The sequence below is a fragment of the Magallana gigas genome, chromosome 10, assembly GCF_963853765.1.
Source record: "Magallana gigas chromosome 10, xbMagGiga1.1, whole genome shotgun sequence".
In the NCBI taxonomy this organism is placed as follows: Eukaryota; Metazoa; Mollusca; class Bivalvia; order Ostreida; family Ostreidae; genus Magallana; species Magallana gigas.
The window spans coordinates 26,939,049-26,965,603 of NC_088862.1; the positions used below are offsets into that span (position 1 = coordinate 26,939,049).

General features: G+C 33.8%; 1 protein-coding gene across 12 annotated transcripts in view; it reads left to right on the plus strand.

Annotated features, from left to right (window-relative positions):
- LOC105321641 (rho GTPase-activating protein 23) overlaps positions 1 to 26,555 on the plus strand; it is a 53,840-nt gene that overhangs the window by 17,691 nt on the left and 9,594 nt on the right. For 9 of the 12 annotated variants that reach the window (XM_066073770.1, XM_066073771.1, XM_034453925.2 and 6 more), the window contains 11 exons: positions 1,778 to 1,811; positions 5,004 to 5,260; positions 6,344 to 7,901; positions 13,031 to 13,153; positions 14,294 to 14,386; positions 16,218 to 16,310; positions 16,888 to 17,026; positions 17,872 to 17,932; positions 18,647 to 18,757; positions 22,595 to 22,684; positions 23,961 to 24,260. In XM_066073770.1, the coding sequence (XP_065929842.1) occupies positions 1,778 to 1,811; positions 5,004 to 5,260; positions 6,344 to 7,901; positions 13,031 to 13,153; positions 14,294 to 14,386; positions 16,218 to 16,310; positions 16,888 to 17,026; positions 17,872 to 17,932; positions 18,647 to 18,757; positions 22,595 to 22,684; positions 23,961 to 24,260 (2,859 nt within the window). The remainder of the gene's footprint in view (positions 1 to 1,777; positions 1,812 to 5,003; positions 5,261 to 6,343; positions 7,902 to 13,030; positions 13,154 to 14,293; positions 14,387 to 16,217; positions 16,311 to 16,887; positions 17,027 to 17,871; positions 17,933 to 18,646; positions 18,758 to 22,594; positions 22,685 to 23,960; positions 24,261 to 26,555) is intronic. The other 3 variants (XM_034453932.2, XM_066073774.1, XM_066073775.1) reach the window with 3 other exon arrangements.

A 26,555-nucleotide genomic window follows, 5' to 3' on the forward strand; every position in this document is an offset into this window, starting at 1 on the left:
TGTAGAAGAACTTGAAAAATTGAATAAAATGCTTTATAATTTAATCTGAGTAATATTTGAACCCCCCCCCCCCCCCCCCCAGGAAAAAAAAAAGTTTTAATTAAAAAACATGAGTTGAGATTTCAAATCAACAAAATCTTAACTTTGAATGTAATAGTCTTTGACATTTAATGAAGAAAATAATCTTAAGATTTTATCTTTTTTCTACATATACCAATGGATTTAGACTTCCATGGCGTTTTGGCCGCATGCAAACATTAAGACATTTGAGTGAGTCAAGAAAGAGGTATCCTAAGATATGAGACAGATACCAGCCACAATCAAAGGATTGTTCTGAAGGCAATACACAGATTTCACAAATTTTCTCTTGAGCTAAGATGAGGCATTAAGACAATAGGTTAAGTATTAAGTTCTCTGATTGCCTTGTTAGATAATTCTGAAATTGTGGGAGCTTGCAGGGAGATGATTAGGAAACTGGGGGTTATCCTCTTGTATTATCACAGACCATCACGGGTCAGAAACAGTTCAAGATTAGGGGCTGTATTTTTGGAAATCAGTTTTGGGTGTGCATGTATAAACAATTTTGCATGAGCTGCTGACCACGCACAATTTAATTTAGTATTATTTGTATAACGATGATTCATGCAAACTGTCTCTCTCTCTCTCTTTCTCTCAGCTTTCTTTCTCTCGTGTTCTCTCTCTCTCTCAGACAGTCTCTCTGTCACATGTTGGTCACTATCTTAAATTCTTCCCCCCTCTCTCTCTCTCTCTCTCTCTCTCTCTCTCTCTCTCTCTCTCTCTCTGAATGAACATTAAACATTATAAGATCAAGTTACCATTAAGAAAAGTAACAAGATCTATATGGAATGTGATGCATTGTCAGATTTTCGGAGAGGGGAGGGGGTCGTTTGAGTTCAATGGCGTAGACAAGGTGACCTTCACAATAAGTGCACTGTACCAGCAGAATTTATTCATTACGTGCTTCGTCGGCTGGCACCCAAAAACAGCAGCATTGTAACGCAGATGGAAAGTCTTGATCACCAACATGCTTTAAACATGACTGTTAATGATGCAGCACTTGGATGCCAATATGCCATCATTATGTTTTTGGTTGCATGTAATAAACTCTACCCCCCCCCCCCTTTTCATCTAGAAAATAGGCAATTATAATCATTATTATCAAATCCTCATTGATTTAGTGAAGTTGTATTTTTATACACACTTTTTTTTTTTACTGTTCTGTGATTTGGCGCTATTTTTTTTAATGAATTTTATTTTTTATTACTGCAGAAAAATGTAGATGGTTGCTTTGATTTTTAAGTTCATATTGGTTAAATAAAAAAAAAGCTATGGTATATTCTTTAATAGCAATATATTTTAAGAAATTCAAGTTGCTAGACATGAGCTATTAAAGCAAAATGTTAAAACGTGATGTTTTGCCTTTGTATTTCAAAAGAATGATTACATGGGTCTCTTTATAAATAATATTTTTCCATTTTAGTTCACCCATATATTATATCATAACTTCATTTTATTTATTATAGTTTAATACTGGTTCTTTAAGATATCTGTTAATTAACTGTGAGTGGTTCAAATGCTTCGTTGTTTGAGCAAAACTGCAATATTTGAAAGGACATTGATGTTACATGTACTAATAGCTAGGATCTACATGTATGACATTTACGACTGTCTCATTTTACTAATATTGCCAAATATTTGTTCATTCAATATGGAATTGTCTGTAAATTATTGCGATGATTCATTTCTTACATTGCAGAACCTAGAAAGAGAGCAAGATGATGGAAATCAAGGTATGAAATACACTACTGTAGATTCCTTTTATTATGTGAGTATATTGAAATATTTACATTTCCAACTGCCTTTGTCTGTGATAACATTAGGAATCAATTTTGAACCCTAAAACCCTGTAACTTCATAAAACATGAGTGACACAAAATAAGCTTTTCTTATAGAATAACCGAAAAACGGTATTGGCTGCGTCACGTAAATAATAAATGTAGCATGTGCTACATAAAAAATAACAATTTTAAAATAATGTTGTGTTAAAGTTTACAAATTGGAAATAATAAAAATATAAGTAATAAGGAATCATTCTAAGAATATTGTTAGGTGATAATTTCGGTTGGAGGATGGTCAAATCTATCATTAAGCCCTTCGGGCATATTAGATTTGACCACGCCCCGACCGAAATTATCACCTCATGATACTCATAGAATGATTCCTTTTTCCTTGAATAATTCCACAATTTTTCTGGTTTGAACCAAATCAAGACTCTATAAGATCTCAAAGGCCAATTTTTTGTTGTAATTTCATTTAATTCACAACCATCAAAAAAAAAGTAAAAAATTATCGATATTATAAAAGTTTGCGTCTAAGGTAGTCTTCAGGTGCTGGGATGTGTTTTAAAAGCACATGTTGTAAATAATAGGATTTCTCTGAATTTAAATAATTATGCGCAATTTCCATAACTTGCCTAATTTGACTCATTAACGTGATATAACTCCATTTCTTTTATTGTGCTATGATCTTAGTGACATGACAGAAACATTTAACTTTGAAATAAAGTGAATAAAATAGAGATTTATTTGTAATCCGAGTCACTTACCAGATACTATTTTTTTGACTGCTTTATTACTAATATTATTCAATCTTCATATTATATCCCATCAGCTGTTTGCATTGCACAATTTTGAAAAACACAGCATTGACAATATGATAAGAAGGAAGACAGATGCAATTTTTATTCTGACCCAGATTTTGGGGTTCATTTAATTTTGAAATGATCATATTAATGTTTCTCGAAGCCAGGAGACTCTCTCTGGTGAGAATTATTAAAAATGTCTCTAGTTCATAGAGTCTTTGATAAAAATTGAAAGGGCAGATCAATGTGATTATCATATGTTTATTATCACAATATTATGCGCACAAAATTTTCACATCAGAAAAAGCTAAGGAAAGAAATGGAGAATATCAGAGTTATTCCCCTTTCTAAAGAGCAGACATTTGTGTATTGTAATTTAATTCAGCTGTATTGTGTAACATATTATGGAACAATTTTTTTTTATTTTCATTTTGAATGTATGGATTTTTTTAAGGAATTATTTATCAACTACCTGTATATTCTATTGAATGGGTATAATTGTATTCTTAATTAAGGCTTATGAATATTATTTAACTTTAAGTTAGAATTTTAAAATTTATAAGTCATTATATACTGTTCGGAGAAAACTATAATATTGTACATTAACCATGTTATAGTATTAGCCACTAATAAATGCTAAATTCTGGAATTTTGATGTCTGTTCTGAAACTAAAAGGGTCAGTCTACATTCTGAAAGTGAAAGTAAAATTACTTAAAAAAAGGAAGATATCAGGATTGCAAAAGAAACTATTGACTTTATACTGGTAGTGGGATTCTGACGTGTGTTTAAAATATAAATGAGTGATATTTTGGATTCTTAACTCTCAATTAAGACATTGTTTTGGGCTTATGATCTGCATCAAATGAGGATGCATATGTCCATTAAATGTCATGAAACAGTAGAACAGGTATTTATCAATACATGTACCTCTTTTTGGGTCAACTTGGTTCTCTAAAAAACATATATATGAATATGTTACCTTAAAGAATTAAATTTTTTTTCTTTTTTTTTAATATAAAAAAGTTACCTTGCATAAAGTGAAAGTGAAATTAATAGCTGATCATAAAGAGATTATTATTGATAAAGTTTAGAAACTTCAGTTCACCTTTCATACTGTTACTGTCTCTTGATTAGAAAAAGTGTGTTTTATGCGCTTCCTTAGTTTCGATGAGGTGGAATATTGGATCACCTTTAATTTGTTTTTTTCTTGGAAGAGCTGAGTGACTAAATATATTATTAAAGCTTAATTTAGTCAGACGGAAGCTTTAAAATTTGGATTAACACAGTTTTTTCGGTTATGTTTATGTGATTTATAATTAACCCAGTGACTTATCTGTCTTTGATTGAGCAGTTACCTGTAAGATTAAGATATTTTCAAAACAGATTACACAGTGGCTTCCTCTGGAGGGATTAACCTGAGCATCAGGTAGATAATCCACTGTCAGTTTGTAGTTTCTTCATGCCTGGAGTTGTAGTGACACTGAGAGTAAATCTTGTGTTTTAATTTGTTGACGATATTGTTGGGATAATATATTGATGAAGCAGGTATTGTGTTAATTAAGGATTGTCATACACATTCTAATTGGGGATACCTTAATTAAAGCTATCACGTATTCCATTAATCATATACCTCGTGATTTCATCTAATATGTCATAATCTGGCAGAATTTACCTATGCCTGTTCATTGATCGAAAATTAAATAGAGGATATTTAACCATTGTTGTAACAGGTGAAGTAATTTAAAAGAATTTTTTTTTCATAAATCAATTTCATAATTTTTTGATTGAAAATAATATTATGATTCTTTGAGAAGTGTTCAATTTTTTGATTGATTTTTTAAATGGATAAAAGTTGAATTTCATCCATCTTTTGAGAGATTTTGTTTTAAAAATATATATAATTGGCAGGCATTTTTAATGCACTTTGTTTAATCATTATTTATTTGTCAGAACTATCCATTTCTTTAAATTTCTACATCAAAAAAAAAACAAACAAAAAAACAAAAAACAAGGAAAAATAGAGATTTGTAAACTTTACTACACAATTTTTTTTAAAACAATTTAGATAGTTTAAATGTTAATAGTGTAAACATTAATAGTGTAATGGTGTATTAATGGTATCCATCCTTAGCTTTTCCTTGATATTTTATATTTGAGTCATGCACATTTTTCTGAGGTTAAAATGCTCAAATACACCCATCCCTTGCCTATAATATGTACACTTATAGAAACATGACTACTAACTTGATATACTTGTAGCAATGTGATGTACCTTGTAATTATCCTGACACCTGTATCCTTTAGATGTTTGAATAAATGACAAAGTAATTACATTTTCAGGTCCCTCCTACAAGCGAAAACGACTCAGTTTCCTGGATCCAATGGACACCATCTTCGTTAAAAATGTCCGAACTTATAGTCCCGCCTACGACGCAGGCCTAAAGACAGGGGACCGAGTCATCACCGTCAACGACCAATCCGTGTCGCAGAAATCGTACGCTCAGGTGATCGGGCTCATCCAGCAGAGCGAGGGGACGCTCAAACTAGAGGTGCTACCAAAAGACGAGACCGACGGTCAGGAGGATCCTTGTCAAGTTGTAAGTCTTCTATCTACAGGGTTTTCTGAAAATAACTACTATTAAAATCAAGCTGTAAGTCTTCTTTTCAAGTCTAAATTAACTATTGTACACAATTGTCACAAAGAGTTTGTGCCAGGAAGACCCTTAATTGTCAAGTGGTAATTAATTTTTCTTTGCACAAGGTTGTCTGAAGAAAAATACTGCTATTGTCGAAATCAAATAGATGAATTTTTAATCAAATCTGAATTAAGTCTTCTATGTATGCATGGGTATCGGTATTCTGAAAGAAAACAAAGGGTGATTTTTCTGTTTGCCAAGAGTGCACAAAAGTCAAGTGGTATTAAGTTTTCTAATAAAAAGAGGAAATCAATGTGTATCAATTTTCAAGTCTTCTCTGCATGGAGCTGACATAAAAAGTCAATATTATAATTGTAATTAAGTATAAGGTTTCTATATTTGAGTTTGTAAAAAGAAAGTGGGCAAAAATCTAGTATTTAATCATCAGAGGCGTGTTCAGCAGAGTTGGTGTTCACGACAGCTCAACAAAATTTGAGTTGGAGGTATAGGGAATTTTGGGTAGCGCTCGCGAGCACCTGCTCTGCTGAATACACTTCTGATGTTAATCCAGGGATAAATAATGTAAAAAAAAATCAACTTAAATCTATTAAATGAATTAATGTTTATCTGCATTATTATTTTTTTAAGAATTGTTGTAAAATGCACAATTAAATGCATTCAGTTCAATCTGTAACAGAACCAGGGACAATTAGGCAAATGATAAAGGTAAAACAATATTCCTGATCCACATCTATTGAAAATTTGCAATCAGACAATCTGTTATTAGAGAGTCTGTTTATTGGCATTTCTCTGGAAGAGCATGAAATATGGTGAGGGAAAGAGAGAGAGAGAGCGAGAGAGAGAGAGAGAGCTGGAGAGGGTGATAAATAGAGAGAGAGAGCAGTTACCTATATCACCTATCTGTAAAGTCAACAGTAGAAATCATTTATCTCCAGTGTCTTGTCATTGGTAACAGGTCGTTGTTTATCCAGACCTGTGAAATCTGTATCAGATGTGATATTTATTTGTGTAATCTGTTTACAGGCTCACAGAAGTCCCGAACAACTTCACCAGGCGGAACTCTGTCACAACGACGAAGTAGACAGTCCCGCCTCTAACAGGAAGTCACCTTTCCGTCGATTCATCTCCAGTGACGAACTACGAGAGAGGCCCAGATCTCTTCTGGCCAGAGAAGAAATAGCTCCAAAGTCCGAGGACAGAATTTTACTGAAAAGCATGGATCCTCAGAGTAAATTAAAAACATCTACGTCGTATACTTCAGGATTGAGTGTTTTTCGCGAGCCATGGAATTCAGCTGGAAATCGTCAGAAGGAGTCTCCATCTCGTGAATTCCTGGAAAGGAGACAAGATTTTGAGGTGAGAGCTAAGGAAAATAACGGAATGCCGGCCAATAAGGCTTATTCTTATGGATTATTTTACGACAAAACGAAAAGTGTGAATGACCTTTCAACGGCGGTTCCGCGGCGCCAGGAGCATGTGCTTCATCCTACGGACTCGCAGGAAAATATATCAAAATCAAACAAAAGTGAAACAAGGGTGATTCCCCTTGAGAATAGACGATCAAGGGAGATGATTCAGGACAAAACAGGGTATGGTATCTCTTCATCTTCACGGCATAGTTTTCCCGATTCAATCTCAGGTCGTCATTCTGCCTCCCTTTCAACAGGACTTCAAAACACTTCTAATTCGAAGTCGGAATATCATACTTCAACTCGGCAATATATCCCAGTGGTCTCTGCTCAACCGTCTGCCGCACATAAGATGTCCGCTAGCGTGGACAGCTTGGACTCTAGTTCTAGTTACCATACTCCTGACAGAAACGTTCGAACGCGAGTTTACGAACAACCGAACCAAGGGGGTGGACGGACTTTTATCGTGAAGATCGGAGATCGCCATTATGAAGGAGGGGTAAGCCAAGGAAACGCTCAGAGTGATGTGTCCGGAAATGCTGTTAAACAGGCACCTCGGTACGGCACAGCTTTCGCGCTGACACGATCTCCAATGTCAAGCAACGGGGATCAGGGGAGAGTGGTGTCACAGAAGAAATTTATGTTTGAGAATGGCAAAAGTGACAAAGCTCAGAGTAAATCGCCGGTCGTTCAGGAGCGTTACAAAACAGAAATCGATAAAATCACGTCTCACGGAAAGTTCAGCAGTGTGGCAACAAGAGTGCAAAGTTTCGAAAAAGACGAACCGCAACCAAGTTCAAACATTCGAATTCATCGACGTTCATCTCAGGATCGCTGTGTTTCCATGCCACCTGATTCATTAGGCCAATCAAGTCATACATCTCAACAGCCTTATCAGGAACAAGCACCAATCAGAATCTATGTCTCACAGGGCTCTGGGAATAACCCTGGCTCGCCAATCGTTGAAATAGTTCCTATGTACCCAAACAGCAGCAATAAGACTGTCACCACCTCTCAGGAGATGTCTCCACAGCCCATCATCCACATCAAGCAGTCGGATGATGTGGACGGAGCAGCCCTGAGTTGTCATCAGGAGGAAGACACTGGTCATCCATCAAAGCCGGTCCGAAAACCATCATTTCTGGCTGCTGTCAATGGCTCTCAGCAAAGATGTAAGTAAAAAGTTAAGAGTTACTCCCCTTTGATTGTTTTATCGCAGAGGATGACAGACAGAAAAAAGTTGGTCAGAAAACGATCATTTTTGCTGCTACTAATAGCCTTAAGCAAAGATGTAAGTTAAGTCTAAATTTACAGTTACTCCCCTTTCATTTTCTTATCTCAGAGAGAGAGAGAGAGAGAGAGAGAGAGAGAGAGAGAGAGAGAGAGAGAGAGAGAGAGAACAGAGAGAGAGAGAAACAGAGAGAGAGAGAGAGAAACAGAGAGAGAGAGAGAAACAAAGAGAGACTGACAGTCAGACAGACAGACAGACCAGAGATTGATACATGCAGAGATAAAGTCTTAGAGAAAGTGTGAGAGAGATGCAGAGAGATAACCATATTTTTTTCATGTTTTGGGAAGGTTAGTTCTATTAAAAGTAACAGTTACTCCCCTCTGATTGTGTATTCAGGAGAGAGAGAGAGAGAGAGAGAGAGAGAGAGAGAGAGAGAGAGAGAGAAATCGAAAGATATTGAAGGCCAGTTTGATAAGAACTCTTTTACAGGTTTTCAAGTGCCAGGTGTTGAAATGTATTTGTTATATCAGGAAATAGATCGTTTGTTTCAATAATTGTAATAGTACATGTAAATGTACCTTCTTCCTCCACAGAATGACTTTACCAACTCTAAATTAAAATGCTTTGATCAAAATGGTAGAAATAACAGTGCAACATTAAAATACTTAAACCGCTAAACATCCCCAACCATTAATATAATTCAATCTTCAGATTGAATTACATAATCTTATCTAACTGTAGCAAGTTATCTTCTGTATTTAAAAAAAAAAAATTCTTAAAAAAACCCATGCCTGTTGTACTTGAAAATATGGGTTTCAATTATTGCTGTGTCCATATGCAAACCATATGCTAATATTATTGTACTTGGGTTCTGAATGGGGAAAGCTATTTGAGAATCAGGATGAATCATATTGCATAGAGGAAAAAGGCTGCATTTAATCTGTGTGTAATCCGGGAATTTAACAGGTTATTGTATTTTGCACTGTCAACCCCATCATTGTAATAAAGTCACTCTGTGTATGGTGTGATACAGTCTCTTATCCATACAATGCCTGTTTTTGTGTTCGCCTAGTGTGATGTGTTTTTCTCTCTCTCCGTGTATGTGAACGAAAATTTTATAAGGAAGGATACATGATGTTTAGTTGCATGTCCTTAACCAGTCAAGTGCAGAGGAATTGAACTTGACAAGTACAGACTCTCATAAAAGGCTGAGATTCTCCCCTCTCTCAACTAGGTCTCGTCAAGCTGGGATGACATGTTGGACACGAACGTTACACGAGTTCTATTGTGCCGTTATCATCCCTGGACTTTTTTTTTATGTGTGTGTTTTAAATTCTTAGCAAGTCATGTTACGACTTCAATCTTTGTTTTTATTTTGTGGTAATTGATGTTGATAAGAAACGCTCTCTCACTTTGTGCCTTCACCGGAGAAATTTACATTCATTTCGTTGTGTTTTCATTTCGTCGATGAGATACGTCTATGTAGCGAATGTTTTCGTAGGATTTTTGTTCTAATCCTTTGTAGATATCGTTGATATGGATTGACTGTACTTTTAAAATAGGGTTCCTTACAAAAAGAGGATGTTTAATGGTGTTCACAAAATTTGAACGCTGTGACTAATTTTTTGACAGCTGTATGCAGAAAGCCTGCTTTTATAATTGCCATGCTGGAATATGATTTTTTTTTGGGCTAAAGGAGGGGAAAATTCATTCATTATGGATGTTTAGACGATGGGATTAGGCTCTCTACATGATCGACTTTCCCTGCACTTGATATCACAGGAAGTCATCATGAAAAAGGTTGAACACTATCAGTTTTTATTCTTTGAAGGAAATGACTGTCTGAATATTGACCACAAGTTTCCAATGTGAAGGTCATTTGTGTTGCACTTATAATCTGATAATGATATAATATGTCTAATCTTCTTTTGATTACCCAGGACATCAGAAATTTATCAAAAAGACTTGATCAGCTATGCTTTTAAAAGATATGAATTATGGAATCATGGATTAACACGAAGTTGTGATAATTGTGGGGAACAAAATTAAGGAGGTGTTTGTGAAAGGACAATAGAAAAGGATTTGTCCCTTTACCTTGTGTTTTTCATTAGGTGGCAAATGTTATTGGACTAAATGTGGATTAAATAGGTGGCAAATCATTGTATAAAATGTAGATTAAACACAAAGTTGCAATACTGACAAAAAAAATATCATTTTGCTTGATCAACATATCATCAATCACCAGGAAAATAGAGAGGGATTCCTGTATTCCTTGACAATGTATTAAGTGGCAAATATTGGGGACTAATTGTGCATTAGTCACAAAGTTCATTGTGATAATTACGAAAAAAAGAGTTTGGCAATGTTCGAAAAAGGAAAGTAGAAAAGGATTCATCAATTCCTTCAGCCTGTAGATTTTTTTGAACCAGCAATGTTGTCTGGGATCATGGCTTTGGACTGCGACAACATGTTGAATCTCTTCGACTCCAAAATGAAGGAAATCTACATTGGACTGGGGCTGGCTGATGCCTGGCCCGAAGACGATGATGAAATTGATGACATCTATATACTTCCTGAAGGTGCTTAGAAATATAGAAATACTGGAAGTACTTGAAATATATATTTCTATATTTTTTTGGGGGGGGGGGGGGGCTTCTGGGCAAAGCCTTCATTCTAGAGCAGCATAGTCAAAGACCTTGCATTTCTTTTTCTTGAAAATATACTCCCAAAGGGAATGGTCAAAACTCTTATCTTTTAATTATCCTCTGGGTTATTGGTCCTACTGCTTAACTTTATCACTTAAACAATCAAAAGGTGTGAGCAAAGACTTCATATTCTTGTTGAGGATGCAGCCTTTCCACCCACTCTATCAAAAATATGAGAAATTGGGCAATGATTTTATAAAGCCTTTATACTTAAGATTGGTTAAGGGCAAAGTCTTCATCCTTGAGCCTGAAAAAAGGACAATTTTTAACACCCCCACCCCCTCCAATAACTTGAATCAGCTGTATTGCATTTACTTAGAATCCATCAGGTTTTTGCTGATTTGAAACTTGTCCAGACTATTTTTCCTGTTAACAATTTTTATATTGTTACAATGATTGTATACAGAGGGCATTCAATTCTTAAATGCATCATATTTTGCATGTCCATGATGCAATTCACTTATCAATGGCTGTTTTACAGAGATTAAATTTTATAGTTAAAAATTTAAGGTGATAAGGATTCAACCATAGTCCAATTTGGAGACCAAAAAAAAAAAAAGAAAAAGAAAAATCGTAGACATGCAGGTATTTAATTCACCTTGTATGAATGATGTTTGGACAAATCTGCTTTTTGAAGGTCAGACTCAAGGTAAATTACGTAAAACAGGTAGCCTTTTGTAGAGATATATATATGTCTATACACCTCGGTCAGATAAAATTTAAAACCCTAGACTGCGATCCTTGTAGATCAGGTGATTTTGTTTATTCCGCAGATGTGAAATCTACGTTGTGCAGGGTACATTTTGACAGTCAAAAAGTTGCATTATAATCTGCGTATATACATGTATATGCTTAATGACCATACAAGGGCTAGCTATTATGGGAAAGAATATTGATTATACATGAAATATGTAAATTGGGTATCAAATTTTGATATTTATATGTAATACATACTAGATGATATAATAATTTTTTTTTGATTAACGCAATTTCCACCTTATGTGAAAAATTAGACAGAAGGGAGAAATATATATTATATATGTTCACTTAATCATATTGATGCATTTCAAACAAAACTAGGAAAAAGAATAGAAATACAGTAAAACATTGTTAATGCCAACACACATATATAATATATTTAATAATTATATAATATATATAATTGACACTTACAGCAAAGTGATTTTCATACCCTGTGACTTTATAACATGTTGTAAACTTGACGGATATAATGATTTACGTTTATTACGAAGCAAAATCACCCATCCCTGGTACTTCGTTAAAAGCGTGTTCTACTGTACAGGGAATGCTATATTATTTGCAGTTAAGCTGATTGCATATTTCAAGTTTTCCTTGAAATTATAGGGCTTGGCCGGATTTATTTTTATGATTTTCATAATCTGACATTTCTGAACGACCCTTGTACTGCAGTATATTAACTAAAAGATAGATGTGTATAGGCTAATGATGACTGATGAAAAATACTTGTAGTAGTATATAAATAGACTTTAAACGATAAGTCAATTAAATCGAACTGGAACATGATGTCTGTCACATTCAGGAAGTTAAAGTAACGTATAAGCTAGCAGGAAAATAATCCAACTGTTATAAGCTGGATTCTGATACACAATCGGTCTGATTCATCGCCTTGGCAATGCTGAGAGTTGTTAATGTTTAAAAAAAGAAAGTTGTTATTTTTATCTCCATTGATGGGCTTTGGATAATAGGTCGTAAACTAGATTTTCTAATTTATAAGTCACAAAGACTGAGTAAAAGTTACCTAAAACTTGCTCGTATCACCTGCTTTTGATTTCCAGAAAGAAATTGGGTTAATAAATTACTCTGCTGCAATGCCATATTACTGGAGAGTATTAAAAGTAGAGCTCTTCTTTAGTAAGACACCCCCCCCCCCTTAATAAAAAACGAAAAAAACGAAAAAAAAAAGTAAAGGCAGTCATTACTGCTTTGCTTTTGGACACATTCTTTTAACATTTATGAATAAAATAATGTGTTGCATGTATATATCATTGCTGTGACAATGTTAACTTTTAGTTAAGGATGGTCGGCTGCAGCTGACTTGAAAATTCTTTGATGATTTTTTTTTTTTTTAAATTGAAAATTTCTCTTAACAGTATGTAAAGTTGATTTAACAATGACTTTTTTAAAGGACTAATGAACCTTGAAATTTTCATGACTTTTTTTCATTATACAACGTATTCCAAAATCCTATGGACCTTTTTGCAAACTTAAGACATATATAAATTCTTCGAATTGTTAATGTTAATTCAGTAGTTGCTATGAGGTTTTATTCACATGCTGAAGTTGCTATGACAATGAACTTTATTACCCTTTGACCTTTCCACAGACTCTGGGAGCCGTTCCAGTTCAGAACGCCTGTCCAGTCCGGAACCTTCCTCCCTCCACCATTCCAGCCCACCCTGGGATTCACTAAACATCCTCCCTCCCGGCTCTTTCTCCTCAGAGTCAGGTAAACCACCACACAGCAACTGCTCTTTTAACTTTAAGACTGATCCCCAATCTGAAGTGACTGCTTAAAACTGCATTTACATCATTCAGTTCATGCTTTTTCCATTTTAACAATGCAGTGTTGTTATTGAATGCAAATGTTCTTGTCATATTTGAGCTTTCATTAATGCTAATTGTGTTGCATTTGTAAATTAATTAAGTTTAAACATATGAAAAAAAAATTAATGTCGAAATTTTGACAAGTTTGTTCATTTGTTTGGAGTTAATTAAATCTTTTTGTCTTATGGTGGTATGGGACACCTCCATATTGTGACGTACTTCCTATCAAAAAAAATAAATTGTTGCCTTATTACAGTGTAGCGCAAAGGGTTAAAGCGTTATCTACCAATATATAAGTGACTTGAGTTCAAATCCTTCTGGGACTATTATAGTTTTTACATTTAAAAACATTTTTAAACACAATTTATGGTCAAATATTGTAAAATTTGAAAATTCTAAACCGGTGAAATTATTTTGATTATAATGTACTTTTTATCCAAATTAATATCAACAGGTGTCCCATACCACCTTAATCAGATTCATCTATACAAATGATTAATTCATACCATAAGGGCAATGTCATTTGCTCACAGTTTCCCTCTCAATTATTGTTCACTTTGATAAAAGGTACTTACTATAGGGGTAGTGTATGTTGTTTGTAAATGATTTAACATACAATCATGTACATTGAAAATTTGATTAGCAAAAACTTAAGTCATAAGGTGTGCTAGACTTTTCCTCATATATATAGAACCATTTTAACAAAACCTTGGCTTTTCAGTAGGATGTAACTCTTTTTTGCATCAAAACAAGAAATGACGCTGGTTTCAAGCAAAAAATTCACCAATTGCAATTGCATAGTTTTAACTCAGAAGCCAGAAAATCTTGTTGATTTCAAAGAGCTATTGCTGAGTGGCCAGCAATGAAAAAGACAGGCCTACATGTACGTCACGTTTCTGATTGAAACAAACACCCAAAGTCCAAGCCCTTGTTAAAATGGTTCTGTTTACCTTTTCTTATCAGTTATAAAGGTTTTTCATCTTTCTTGACATTGATCTTTTAATCACCATTATCGTGATCATCATCAGCTGTTTCCTTTCAGATCTATCATCCATTTCTCATTGCACTGGTTTAGCATTTACTAGTACCCCTGTCAGGGAACCAGCTAAAGCAGTTTTGCGAAAAAAGAACAAAAGTATATATTTATTAGGCTTTTTGTTATTTTATGTGCTTGTTCGTGTTTTTTGGGATGTTTTTTTGTTTGGTGTTTCATTTCTGTTGTTGTAATTTGTCGATAATTGTTGTGTTTGTTTTTTTAAATTCGATTAAAAAAAAAACCAGTTGCACCCTTTCTTTTGTTTGGTTGTTGAAAAGCACAACGCATGAATTGTTTTAAACTGTGAGTGTGTGAGTCGGAAAACAAAGTTTATCAAGATTATTTTGTAAGAGGGCTAGGTGCTGACGACCATTCTTAAACTACATTAATCTCCATTACAAGGAGAGCTTTGTATTTCAAAGACATGGGAAAATGCTAAAATTTTAAACCTAAATTGTTCGGAAATTTTCTTTCCTGATTTTATGGCTAATCTAATCGTATCTAAAGTTTTGAAGAAAGATCTGATGGGTACTTCGTTCAATGCACTCGGCCTCCAGTACTAATTTTTTCACATTTTTGTTCTTTGAGGTGTTTTGGTGGTCACAATTTGAGTTGACGTTTTGTTGCACTTAACGAGGCCGGGTCTAATTTGTTCTGCCCTAGATTTTTGTATGAAATTTTTTACATGAATTTCTACTGATATAATTATTATTTTAAGATTAAAAAATAAGACATTTACCACACCGTTTAATTAAAGGGTCATCTAAAAGTTTGTTAATTTTTAACATAGGACCCTATGGGATTTTGCTTAAAATGTATCAATTTTGCACATTTTTTACATTTTTTTAAAACTTCTGCCCTAGGGATTTCTTTTTCTGTTCTACATATTAAACCTATTGCTAAAAGGCATCAAATGGTTAAATAAAAAAAACCTTTTTACCTCCTCGTTTGTTCCATGGGTCTTATCAAAGTTGTTTTTTGTATGCCCAATTTCCCAGATTTGTCGGATTATGGCTATTTTTTATTTAACAAAGGCGGAAACGGTTATCTTTATAGTATTATTAAAACATTCAGACATATTTAAGTAATAAATAAATAAATAACATCACATATTAAGGGTCATTAATATAAAATATATGGTTACTGTCTTGAAACATATGAATTAATCTATATTTAGGCGGGTTAAGAAAACGTGACAGAGGGCTAGGCTTGCTGAACCTTCTTCACGTTTTCGACCCGAGCCCAAATATAGCTTATATTTCGAGACATTTATGTTTATTCCACAAAATAAATTCAATTTTATGCATCAAACGAGCTATTTTCAATAAATTGCGCTGAATATCTGCAGTTGAAACTATCACGCCATGGCGTCAACAAAGCAAAAAGATGACGTCACAATACAAATGAAACGCTGAGCGAAAGCGTGCGTACTCGTTCTGTACTCGGCCTCATTAAGGAGGCTGGGTGGTCAGACCTCCCTTGAATTTTTAGATATGATCTCTTTAGCTATAAACTGTTATTTTGTAAAGGTAATTTAGGTCCATAACTATATTTTACCTTTTACATCTGAGCATTTACTTATATTCTTACATAGAGCTCTTCTTTTAAAGGAGATCAATACAGTGTAAAAATGTCCATGCCCATCGAGCCCTCTTAATTATCAATGTTTTTATACATTTTTATGCCAAAACCTTGAGCTTCATGTAACACAATTAAGACTCTTTATAGCTCATATTACTTTAATTTGATTGTGCAATCTTCATAACAATTTTACAGGCAAGCAATGCCTGAACTTAAGATCTTTTATTCTGTGAATCTGAAAATGAGATTGAAAACCAAGCACTGAAGCTGAACCTTTAAACTGAATAACTTGATGAGCCCTTATAGCTCCTTTGCTGTAACTAAGGTATTTTTTGTTTTCTGTTATTAGTACTACCTGTTACGACAGCTGATGACTTGGCCCTTCCAAGTTCACCAATCAAAGACGTCAAATCCACGGTGGTACTACGACGGAAATCAGAAAGTGAGTCTCAATATCTAGATGGAAAAACAGTTTCAGAAAAAATTACTTCTGCTAGATTTTACATTGTGCATTAAAGCTAAGGCATATACTGTTAACCAACTTTTATTTGCTGGCTAGAAATTTTCTCTATGTTTGCAAGAGCCTTATCATTGCGACTATTTCTTGCAGCAAACCAGTCGTAATATGTATATAGTATTATATTTGCTAGAAAATCTACATCTTTATAGTCACGAGAAAAAGTCGCCACAAGCCAGTTATTCTCCATTGTCAGGGTTGTCTCTAAGACCCGGGAGGCGGGGAATTTCCCCGCCTAAAGTGACGTAATTACCCGGCTATTATTGCATTTCAAACACAATCTAGCCATAAGCTAGACCTCCAGACCCCCTTCTACTTTTTTATTTCTCCCTTCTACTTCAACTTTTAGAGACAACCCTGATTGAATAATTCAGTCGCCTTGAATAAAAGTTGGTTTTCATGCAGTAACATATGCCGTACAATGTCATATCCTTTTACTGGAAGTCATTTCCAATTAATAGAGGGTTTGTGGTGATACAATGTGTGTCCTTGCAATTTTTAGCTTCTCCTGAAGATGAGGCAATCAAGTTACAGAGGAGAACCTCCTACCTCATGGCAACCGCCAAAGACCGGGACTCTCACAAGCTATCATTGGACAAGACTCATTCACCTAGCCAATCACAGACTGAGATACATTTACAGTGAGTACCATTGTGGAATGAAAGAGCAACAGACATTGTCACATACTGTATATCCAAGGTTTTTTTTTTTGCACGTTGCAAAATTTGCGAAAATAGAAAAAAATGTGTAACATTTTTGTTTGCGTCATTTTTAGCAATTTTAAAAGTTGGTTATTAGCAAACAACACCAGATAAAAATTCTGTGTATTGAATATTTTGCGATGTAAAAGTGATTATGAAAATAGTGAAATTTAGAGGGTCACGAAAATTACTCGATTTACGTATTTCGACAGAATTGCTTTTTTTGCAGTTTCTATTAGCCTTAGGGTATGAATTAGGAAAATGACTGGATTAAAATGGGCATTGCCATCATTTTTCCATTAAAACACCACCCACTAAAAGTCTGTGACTGTGATTGCATTATTTTTTAGCAAACTCTCTCTTATAAGATTAAAAACGAAAACAAACTGGTTTCATCAACATTTTTTTTTGTATCAATTTTTGTCAATTAAAAAATTAAAATGTTTGTGCTACTGCTACTACCCACAAATTTACTTAGCCTTGAAAACACTCCTTTGGAGAAATGTAAAGCAAAAATATTTGTCAAAGATACAATTATCAATAAGAATAACAGCCATACACGTGAGAGAAGGACTACATGTATGCAACAAACTTTTTGTCATTTAACGTATTGGGTTTTTTCAGAGCAAATAATATACATAGGACAGTTAACATCCTATCTATTTAATTGTTTTCTCTTATGTATAAGAATCTTATTCCAGACTTGCTACTTAATTGCTATAGATATCAAATGACGTGCGAGACTGTTTGAATGCTATTTAATTTTCACATTTCTCTCTTCTTAGAATCACGACCCCCCATCAGAAACCCTCCATGAGGAAACTGAAATACTTCTTTGGGGAAAAAGTGAGTATCAAATATTTAAGGAATGAATATAACTTCTACCTTTGTTATACAATATAACATAACTTGGGGCATTTTATGCTTTATAAACTGCAGAGCGGATTATAAAAATGCGTGAACTGTTCTAAGTTATGTTATACTCGTATAACATAGGTAGAAATTAAATTTATTCCTTATGATTTAATTTTCTACTATTTAAATCAGATAATAAATTAAGGCCCGTTAATTAGTTAAAATATGTTAATTTGTACAAAATTTAAACGTAACGTCAAGTGGATTAATAGTACGTTTCGCACGCGCGTCGTATTGTGACGTAGGCAAGTTATGTTATATGATATATATGAATTTTTTTAGCCAATCAAATGAGGGGTTACAATCAGAATTATTTATTATTGATAAATAACAAGGTTCGAATAATAATACATCTTAAGTGCAGAATTTGTTTCCAGTCTATTATAAATGTTTCTTTTTAAGATGTTAAACAAATTATCAATCAGATAAAATTTTAGACATGATACATGTACTTTTAGCCTTCAACTGCCATTTTGTAACAAAAAATAAAATTCTAAATATTTTACCTTGTAAATTTGCATGTTTACTGCTATCTTTTATACAGATCTTCTCCTTTAAAATTAAAGGAGATTGATATAGTCTAGAAATGGCCACAACCATTGAACCCAAAGCTCTTATTATTTTCCTTTGTTTTCCACTTGACAGACTCCAAGGATTATTGAGGCGACAGAGAGAAGACAGGACCCAGCCAGTCCAATGCAAGAGGTGACCAAGAAAGGCGCACTGTTGTGTAAGACAGATCTTACGGATGGAAAGGTAAACATAACACTAACTGTAAAACTAGTACTGTATGTTGCATAGTCATACACCCCCTTCCCCCCTAACACAGTCACACACACACAAACTGAAGTATTTTTGTAGGTAAAAAAAAATTTCCCCCGAGTAAACGCATAACTTTTGCAAATAAATGTGAAACTTTCGCAAATGAATGCATTAATTTCACTAATAAATGTGTAACTTTTGTGAAAAAAAGCAAAGACTTTCCTAATATTGTGCATAACTTTTCAATGGGCTTTCGTACAAAAGAGATAGTTTCTCTCAGTAAAAAAAATCCTACAATTTTAGTTACCACTGATATCGTATTAGCAACAACGTTACTGATATTTCACCTATTTCACTGATATTCTGCTGATATCCCATTGGCATCAGCTAATATTTTGCTTACTATCCCTAATATCCTTCTGATGGCATTGACATCAGCTGATATCTCACTTTCACTGATATCAAACTGCCATCAGCTAATATCCCATTGACATCCATTGAGTGATCAGTTAGTGTGATTGAGGGATCAATGAATGTTTTTCCTGTTTTGATAGACCCAGTGTGACTCATCCTGCATGGGGGTTTGTATCTTAAACTGTCAGTCGTACTCTCCATAGCATTGTACAGTATATACTTTACTGAATTTAAATATAAGATTATATATGTACATTGTTTAAACAGAAGACTATATTGAAGAAAGGGCAAGTCATGAAACTTGAACTTGAACTTGAAACTTGAACTATTCAGAAGACCATGAGCTTACTCGATCTCAGATCTTATCTTTTAACATACTGACTTTAGTATATGACTTCATAGCATATTAACCCACTGTATAATACTTGTATGTTGTTAAACAGAACACTGAATCGAAAAAAGTGTAAGATACAGGACCATAAAACTTAAAGGTGGTCACTTTTGATTTTTCCACAAAAAATGGATTGACTGCAGAACAGTGAGACTGAGGTTATAAGTCAGCTTGTTTAAGTTAAATGGCCCAGTGGCCAGGGTTATAATGATGGTGGCCGTAACACCTAGACATCTAGCGAGACTTTATCTCAATGTTTCTTTTATAATAGGAATTTATGGAGGAAAAGCAAGGCTGAGATTGATCGTGAGCTCTTCTTCCTAGTTTTATGGCCCCATACAGGGCCAGGAAATTTACATAATACATGTATATACTATAAGCGTACTACATTTGGCTGTGCATTCTTTTTAGCGCTAAATCAAGTACATCGTCAAATGTCATGCATATATGTAATAAGTATAGTCACATTCAGAATTACGCTATTTCAAATCCACGCCAACTTGTTCAAAAACTAATTTCCACCAAATATCGTACACGCCAAATATAATACGTGTACCTGCAGTAGATGAGCTCTTATTTTGATCTCGGGTCTTTTCCACTACACATTCCTTAGCTATTTATAAGAATTTTAAAAAGTATATTTATTGTATATCAGGAAGCATGTACATTGTTAAACGGAAAAAAACTGAGTTCAAGAAACAGCGGGTGCACATGCAGGCAGATGGAGCCATGAAACTTATGTGAGCTCATTTTTCCTGATCTCCAATCATTCCTCAGACTCCATATCAATTCCTCAATCTATTCCACTCGAGCTTTTACAGTTAATCTGTCAGAAGTATTTTTTGTCACATTTCCCAATTATTTACAGATTAAGCAGAATTGATATTGTACCTGTATCTATAGCTATGAAGCTGATCATGCTTGATAATTTATTAAGTGGATGATAACTTTTATGCCCTAGGAGATATTGGTGAGAAATTAAAAGTTTACTTGCTGTAATTTTGAAAGTCATAGTTCATCAATGTAAGGGAATAACCTGCCTGTCTTTTATAATATGTTAGGAGAAGATGTGATTTTTTTTGGTGAAGATGTGGGTTTTTTGTATCACGGACAAGTGTCAAACTTTTAATCGAAGGAGCAGTTGAAGTGAGTTTTTAAACCTTCAGATGGCTGAGAAAAAGTTTTTTTTTACCGCTCAAATTATTAACCCTGTCAGATTAACAAAATTAATAGTGACAGTTTTAATTCCTTAATAAGATTGTAATGTAATAGTCATATTGTAAGAGTACACAAGAAATAGTTTGCTGTTCTTGCTGTTTACAAATGCTTTTGAATCATGAATCTGTATTATGAGGCATTGAGGATAAAATACAAGTAAAACCCTTATTCATATGATAAAATACTTAAAAACCATTAGAATTTCTTAATAATAGGATAATATGCTTTTATAAATTGTCAAATTTTAAAGTAGATTTGGATGATAAAAAAAAAAAAGAAAAACGTCGGGAAATTTGGATAAGTGGCAAAGACATGACTGAATTACATTTCCTGTTGGCTTTGTTTTGCCTGTTGCCGCAGATAGAAGGTGGCAACATTAGGTATTGGGGAATATGAGTCATATTGGATTTTTTTACCCCACTCTTTCTGTCTCTCGATAGAAGTGAGTTTCTTGGTTTGTCATGTTTATTGATTGTCGAACGGATAGTGCAGGCAATTTCTTCCTCCAAGGAAAGAATCACTTGTAGCTTCGTAAACTGAATGGTTAAAAAAAAGAAAAAAAGGAATCAGTGAATTGGATGAAATATTCAGAAGGCTTTAAAGACTGCAAAATTGTGCATTGAGAAGTACAATTAAAGCCATTAGAGACAATTGATAAGTTAATTTGCAGCATTGCCATTTATATTATAATTTTGATGCTAATATCAATCTTTGTAATATGAATGAATGGCGTTTGGTACCTAATCAAGAAATCTAACAAATTAAGTTATTGCTAATAAAGATATGTGTATAATTATACCTGGTTTATATTATATATCTATATATGAATAGACACTAAATTATATATGTTACCTATTGAATTTAATGTATACAATCATAAAATTCATACAATATTGAAGTTTTTCCAAAGCTGTAAGTGGTGTAGAAGACATGATGTGAGTCACACAAGCTATATGAACTGTGAAATCATTTACATGAATATTGACTACATGCATGTTAGGGGAGGGGGTGGGGGTGGGGGTGTAAATTGGCAGTTGCCTTAAGAAGATTTACTTTCAATTGGTAGATTCTTTAGCCAATCATCAAGTCTAGAGTTTATAATTAATTTGAATATGATTTTACTGGTTTTTATCATAGTAAACCAGGTGCACATGTCATTACTGTGGAATCATTAAATTTCGTGGTGGCTTAATTTTCGTGGAATTTGTGGGTACCTGACTCATCCACGAAGTAACATCTTCCACGAATTAATAAACTAGAGTTATAAAGTCGTATTTCTTTTTATAAGTGTAAGAATACACGAAATTATGTCCCCACGAACATGCAAAATTTAAGCATTATCCACGAAAATTCACCCCCCACGAATTTGAATGATTCCACAGTATGTGTCAAAATGAGCTTTGATTACATTTGATTACACAATGCAAGTATTCTAAGAAGAAGAAAAAGAACCCCATCAAAACAGTATAAAGTTGAATTATCAATTTATTATATAGTAGTAGCAGTATAAATCAACGAAATTAAATCCATGATGAATTTTTAACCCAAGTATTAATAAATACAGAGTTGATACGCGATACATTTTAGGGATGATATGACAAAATGAAATGCCAACGAAATTGTATTTGTTTTAAAAGCAACGGAATTTTAACCCAACGAAAATATGTGCTTCTACAGTATATGTACTGACATGTAAGAAACAAGATTATCGCCTAAATGTATATATTATTTACATATGAACCGATTATCGCCTTCATTACTTTAAAAAAAAAACCCTGCTATTGTAAGTTTATTATTGGTGTTTGCAGAAAGCCAGTGACAGGTCCTGGAAACCGGTGTGGGTGGAGCTAAGAGGTCACGCCCTCTACATCTCCAAGGAGAAGAGAGATCCAGCTAACGTATGTCAATTACAGTCAAACTTCGTTATCTCGAACTAGCTGATACTGTTTAAAAACTCTAATATATTCTAGTATTCAAGATATCAAGGGTGAAATACTAAAAAAATAAGTGATTAGGACTTACAAATTACAGTCAAACTTGTATTAAGCAGTCACCTGCGGGAGGCACCCAAAGTGACCGCTTAACAGAGGTGACCTTTGAATAGAGATTTGTGAATTTGCCAACATCAAATATCTTATCAAAATAATTATCACAATAAAACAATAATGTATCAAAATGATAGAAAAAGTAATTGATTAAATGTGTTTATAGTATCTATAATTATATTTACAAATAAGTACAATTACCTAACAAATTGTACATGCAATTTTTGTAATTTTTAAAATTATTGAAAAAAGTCACTACGTGGTAAAACCGTGTCGCTGACATTTTCACAATTATAACACTGACTATCTTCATGAGTACCGTATATATAAAAAAAACAAGCACTTTTAATACAAATCAACAGTCAAGTTTTTAACTGACCGTATCTGAACTTAAATCATATTATGAAATCAAGCATTTTTCTCTTGCCTCGCCGCGGACATTTTTGACACCTATTTCATTCATGTTTATAAAACAAACATTGTTAATACATGTTTAAACAATTCACTTGATTACCATTCGTATTTGATCTGCCAATTATGTATTATAAATACATCGATTTATTTGGTTTCTCTCGTCTCAATCGTGTAATTATTGTTTACGTTTATCACCCGACATTCGGAAGCCATGATAAAAATCCCCGGGTGTAAATCATGTGACCGGCCAAAATGGCCGCCTAATGCAAGTCGACTGTACAGTTTCGGATCAAAATACGATGACCGCTGACCGCGTTAGACAGGTGACCGCTCATTAGAGGGCAATTATATAGAATTTTTCATTGGGAGGAAATAAAATGACCGCATACGTAAGGTGACTGCTTAATAGGGGTGGCCGCTTCGGCAGTTTTGACTGTACTTTGACATATCCATTGTATTCAAGATATCAGTGTTCAAGATATAGAAGTTCAACTGTATTTTAATCTTTTTATAATTTTGATAAAGTAAATGTCATTAAACATACTAATATATTTGATTAATTTGGGTACACTGGGAATACTTGCTTGATAATGCTGAGTACATCTTGTTTTGAAGAGATAATTTTAATTTTGTTTTTGGGAAGGGGGAGGTTCAATAGTTTATACATTTACAATCTAAAAATGTTTCACTTGAAAATCTTGTGACGATTTTAAAGCTTGGTGACCGTGATGCCAATGAACTTCCCTCTTCCCAGCCAATCAAAATGAGCGTTACAAACAGGAATTTATCCAAATCTATCATGATTCGATTCCAGACTCACACGTTTAACTTCGACGATCAGCCCATCTCCATCAAGTCTTGTTTGGTCGACATTGCACACGATTACACCAAGAAAAAGAACGTGTTCCGACTCAAGACCTTCAATGGCTCCGAATACTTGTTCCAGGCGGACGAAAACAACACCATGCTGGACTGGATCCGGTCCATACAGTCCAACAATAATCCAGATGCTGATGTAAGTCCCACCTTTCTATGAAAAGTTGAACATTTGTTGTCTATTTTTATTTTTGGAGTGAGTTTTTTGTATGTAATTCCCCGGTAGTGGTAATGTTTGTTTGTTGTTATTAGCTCTCACAATTACGTCAACCTCTGTGTGAAAAATGTAACAATTTTTTTCATTTTTTTTTCCTGAAAGCAATTTTTTCCCATATTACTGTATACAGGGTTATTTTCACCCAGTGTAATTTTACCCTGTCTACATTTGCAAACAGTTTCGCCCATGTCTTGAATTGCTTCGACACAGTTGTTTTTAAAAAGATATAACTTGAAGCTTTGGAATTTGCTCTCTTAATTTTGCCCATAAACAACAAGGGTGAAAGGGGGTGAATATTTCCCTGTATGCATTTTGTAATTCCTGGAAGTATTATTGTGTGTTTGTATAGTTGTAGATCTCACAATGATTAATATTTTATGGTTTTCTGTGCATCCTTTTTGTGGAGGATTACATGTACTGTAGATTCTTAATCAAACGCGAGGAATTATTTTCTGCGTAAAATCGGGAGAAGCAAACTTCGCAGATTTTGAAGTCTTGCTTTTTTTTTCCAAACAAATTATAACTATAGGAAATTATAACAAAATATTGATGATCACGATTTTATATTCTCTCGATTGGTACAAAACAGCAGAATTTCGGAATTAAGTACTCGCGTAAAATAAGGAATTTACAGTAGTTGTGATGTTCCATATTCTGACTCTTCCACCCTGAAGATGGCTTGACACTTCACCTTGAAATAGTTTCTCAAAATGTAAAAAGTAGCTCCAGGTTGATTCAAAATCATGATTTACGGTTCACAAGTCTGATCCTTGAACCACTGAGCTCTGTTATTATTATTTTTTTCTCTCATAGAATAATTGTTCAGTCAGTTATTTAAGGAATGATTTTATTTCTTCGTATAAGATATTACATAATTTTTAATTTAAAAACCATGAAATAGTGACTTTATTATAAAGTGATAACTGGCCCAGGTGATGTTATACTCATATATATGTAGGTAGAAATCAAATTTATTCCTTGTAATTTAATTTTCTACAACCTAAAAATCAGAAAATAAAATTTAAATGGAACATCAAGCAGTTTAATACGTTTTGCAGGACTGGTGTGTCTATTGTGTCGCAGGCAATTTCTAAGTCAGTCGAATAAGGCGTTGTATCGCAATATGAAAAAAAAATTAATTCCTTATTATTTCACGTTATCCCTCACCCCCTGTGTTGCGATTATATATAGGGACAACAAGAATAACTCACCTGACGTCATTTTATTGCATTTAAGTCGAAACCAGCCGTGTTGTAACCGAGTTTCTAATTCTTTCTGTCGGTTAATGAATATGCAGGTGGTTGCCTGACTTTATTTGTGCGTGACATTTACGAGCGTTGAATAAGTTGCTGACGGTTCAGCAAATATATATATTATATGTATATATATATATATATATGGCATGAGATTGGGTGGATTTCCCTCTTTTAATTATGTCTACATGACAGAAAGCTTGCATTTACCCGTTACTGTACATGAATCATCCTGTACCAGCAGACAGTATAATATATAATCATACATTACATTTCCCTATTTTTATAGAAACTTTCACATGTAAGTATGGTTTTCTATTTCAGAGCAAAGTCTTCAAAATAATTTTTTTTTTTTTTTAAATTCAACATGGCACCCAGAGAGCTACATTTATTTATCTTTTTTTTTGTTATTTTAAAACGCTTGATTATAATTAGATTTCACATGTTAATTAGAGTCCATTCATTGCATGCCATACATTGTGTGTGCTGGTGTGAAGTAATCATCGCTTGTCAGCTAAACTGTTTTCTGTCGGGAAAGGGGGGAAAGCACTCAAATTAGCGTATGATTCCAGTCATGTTCAATTTCTAATTCTCTCGCGATTCCATATTTGCCAATGAAATTAACTCCTTTGATATCTCACCTTTTAATTAAAAATTCATAATTTCTTAAAATACATCCAAGATTTTCAAATTCATTTCTAACTTTCAAAAAAGGAATAGAAGTACACTAGTGCTATTATTTTCTTTTGCCTCTGAAACACCACTGAATCTTTGCTGAGAGTTTTGATTGTAAAGAATCTGAAAAAGGTTTGCCAATGCTAACATATGAAAACTCTCAACAACCAAATGAAGTTTTCCAGTAGATGTTAATTTTTTTTTTTGATTTGCACATGAAATTGCAGACTGTGATACATGTACTTATTTAAGAGTTTAAAAAAATAGCAATGTTTGCACCTTGTACCAT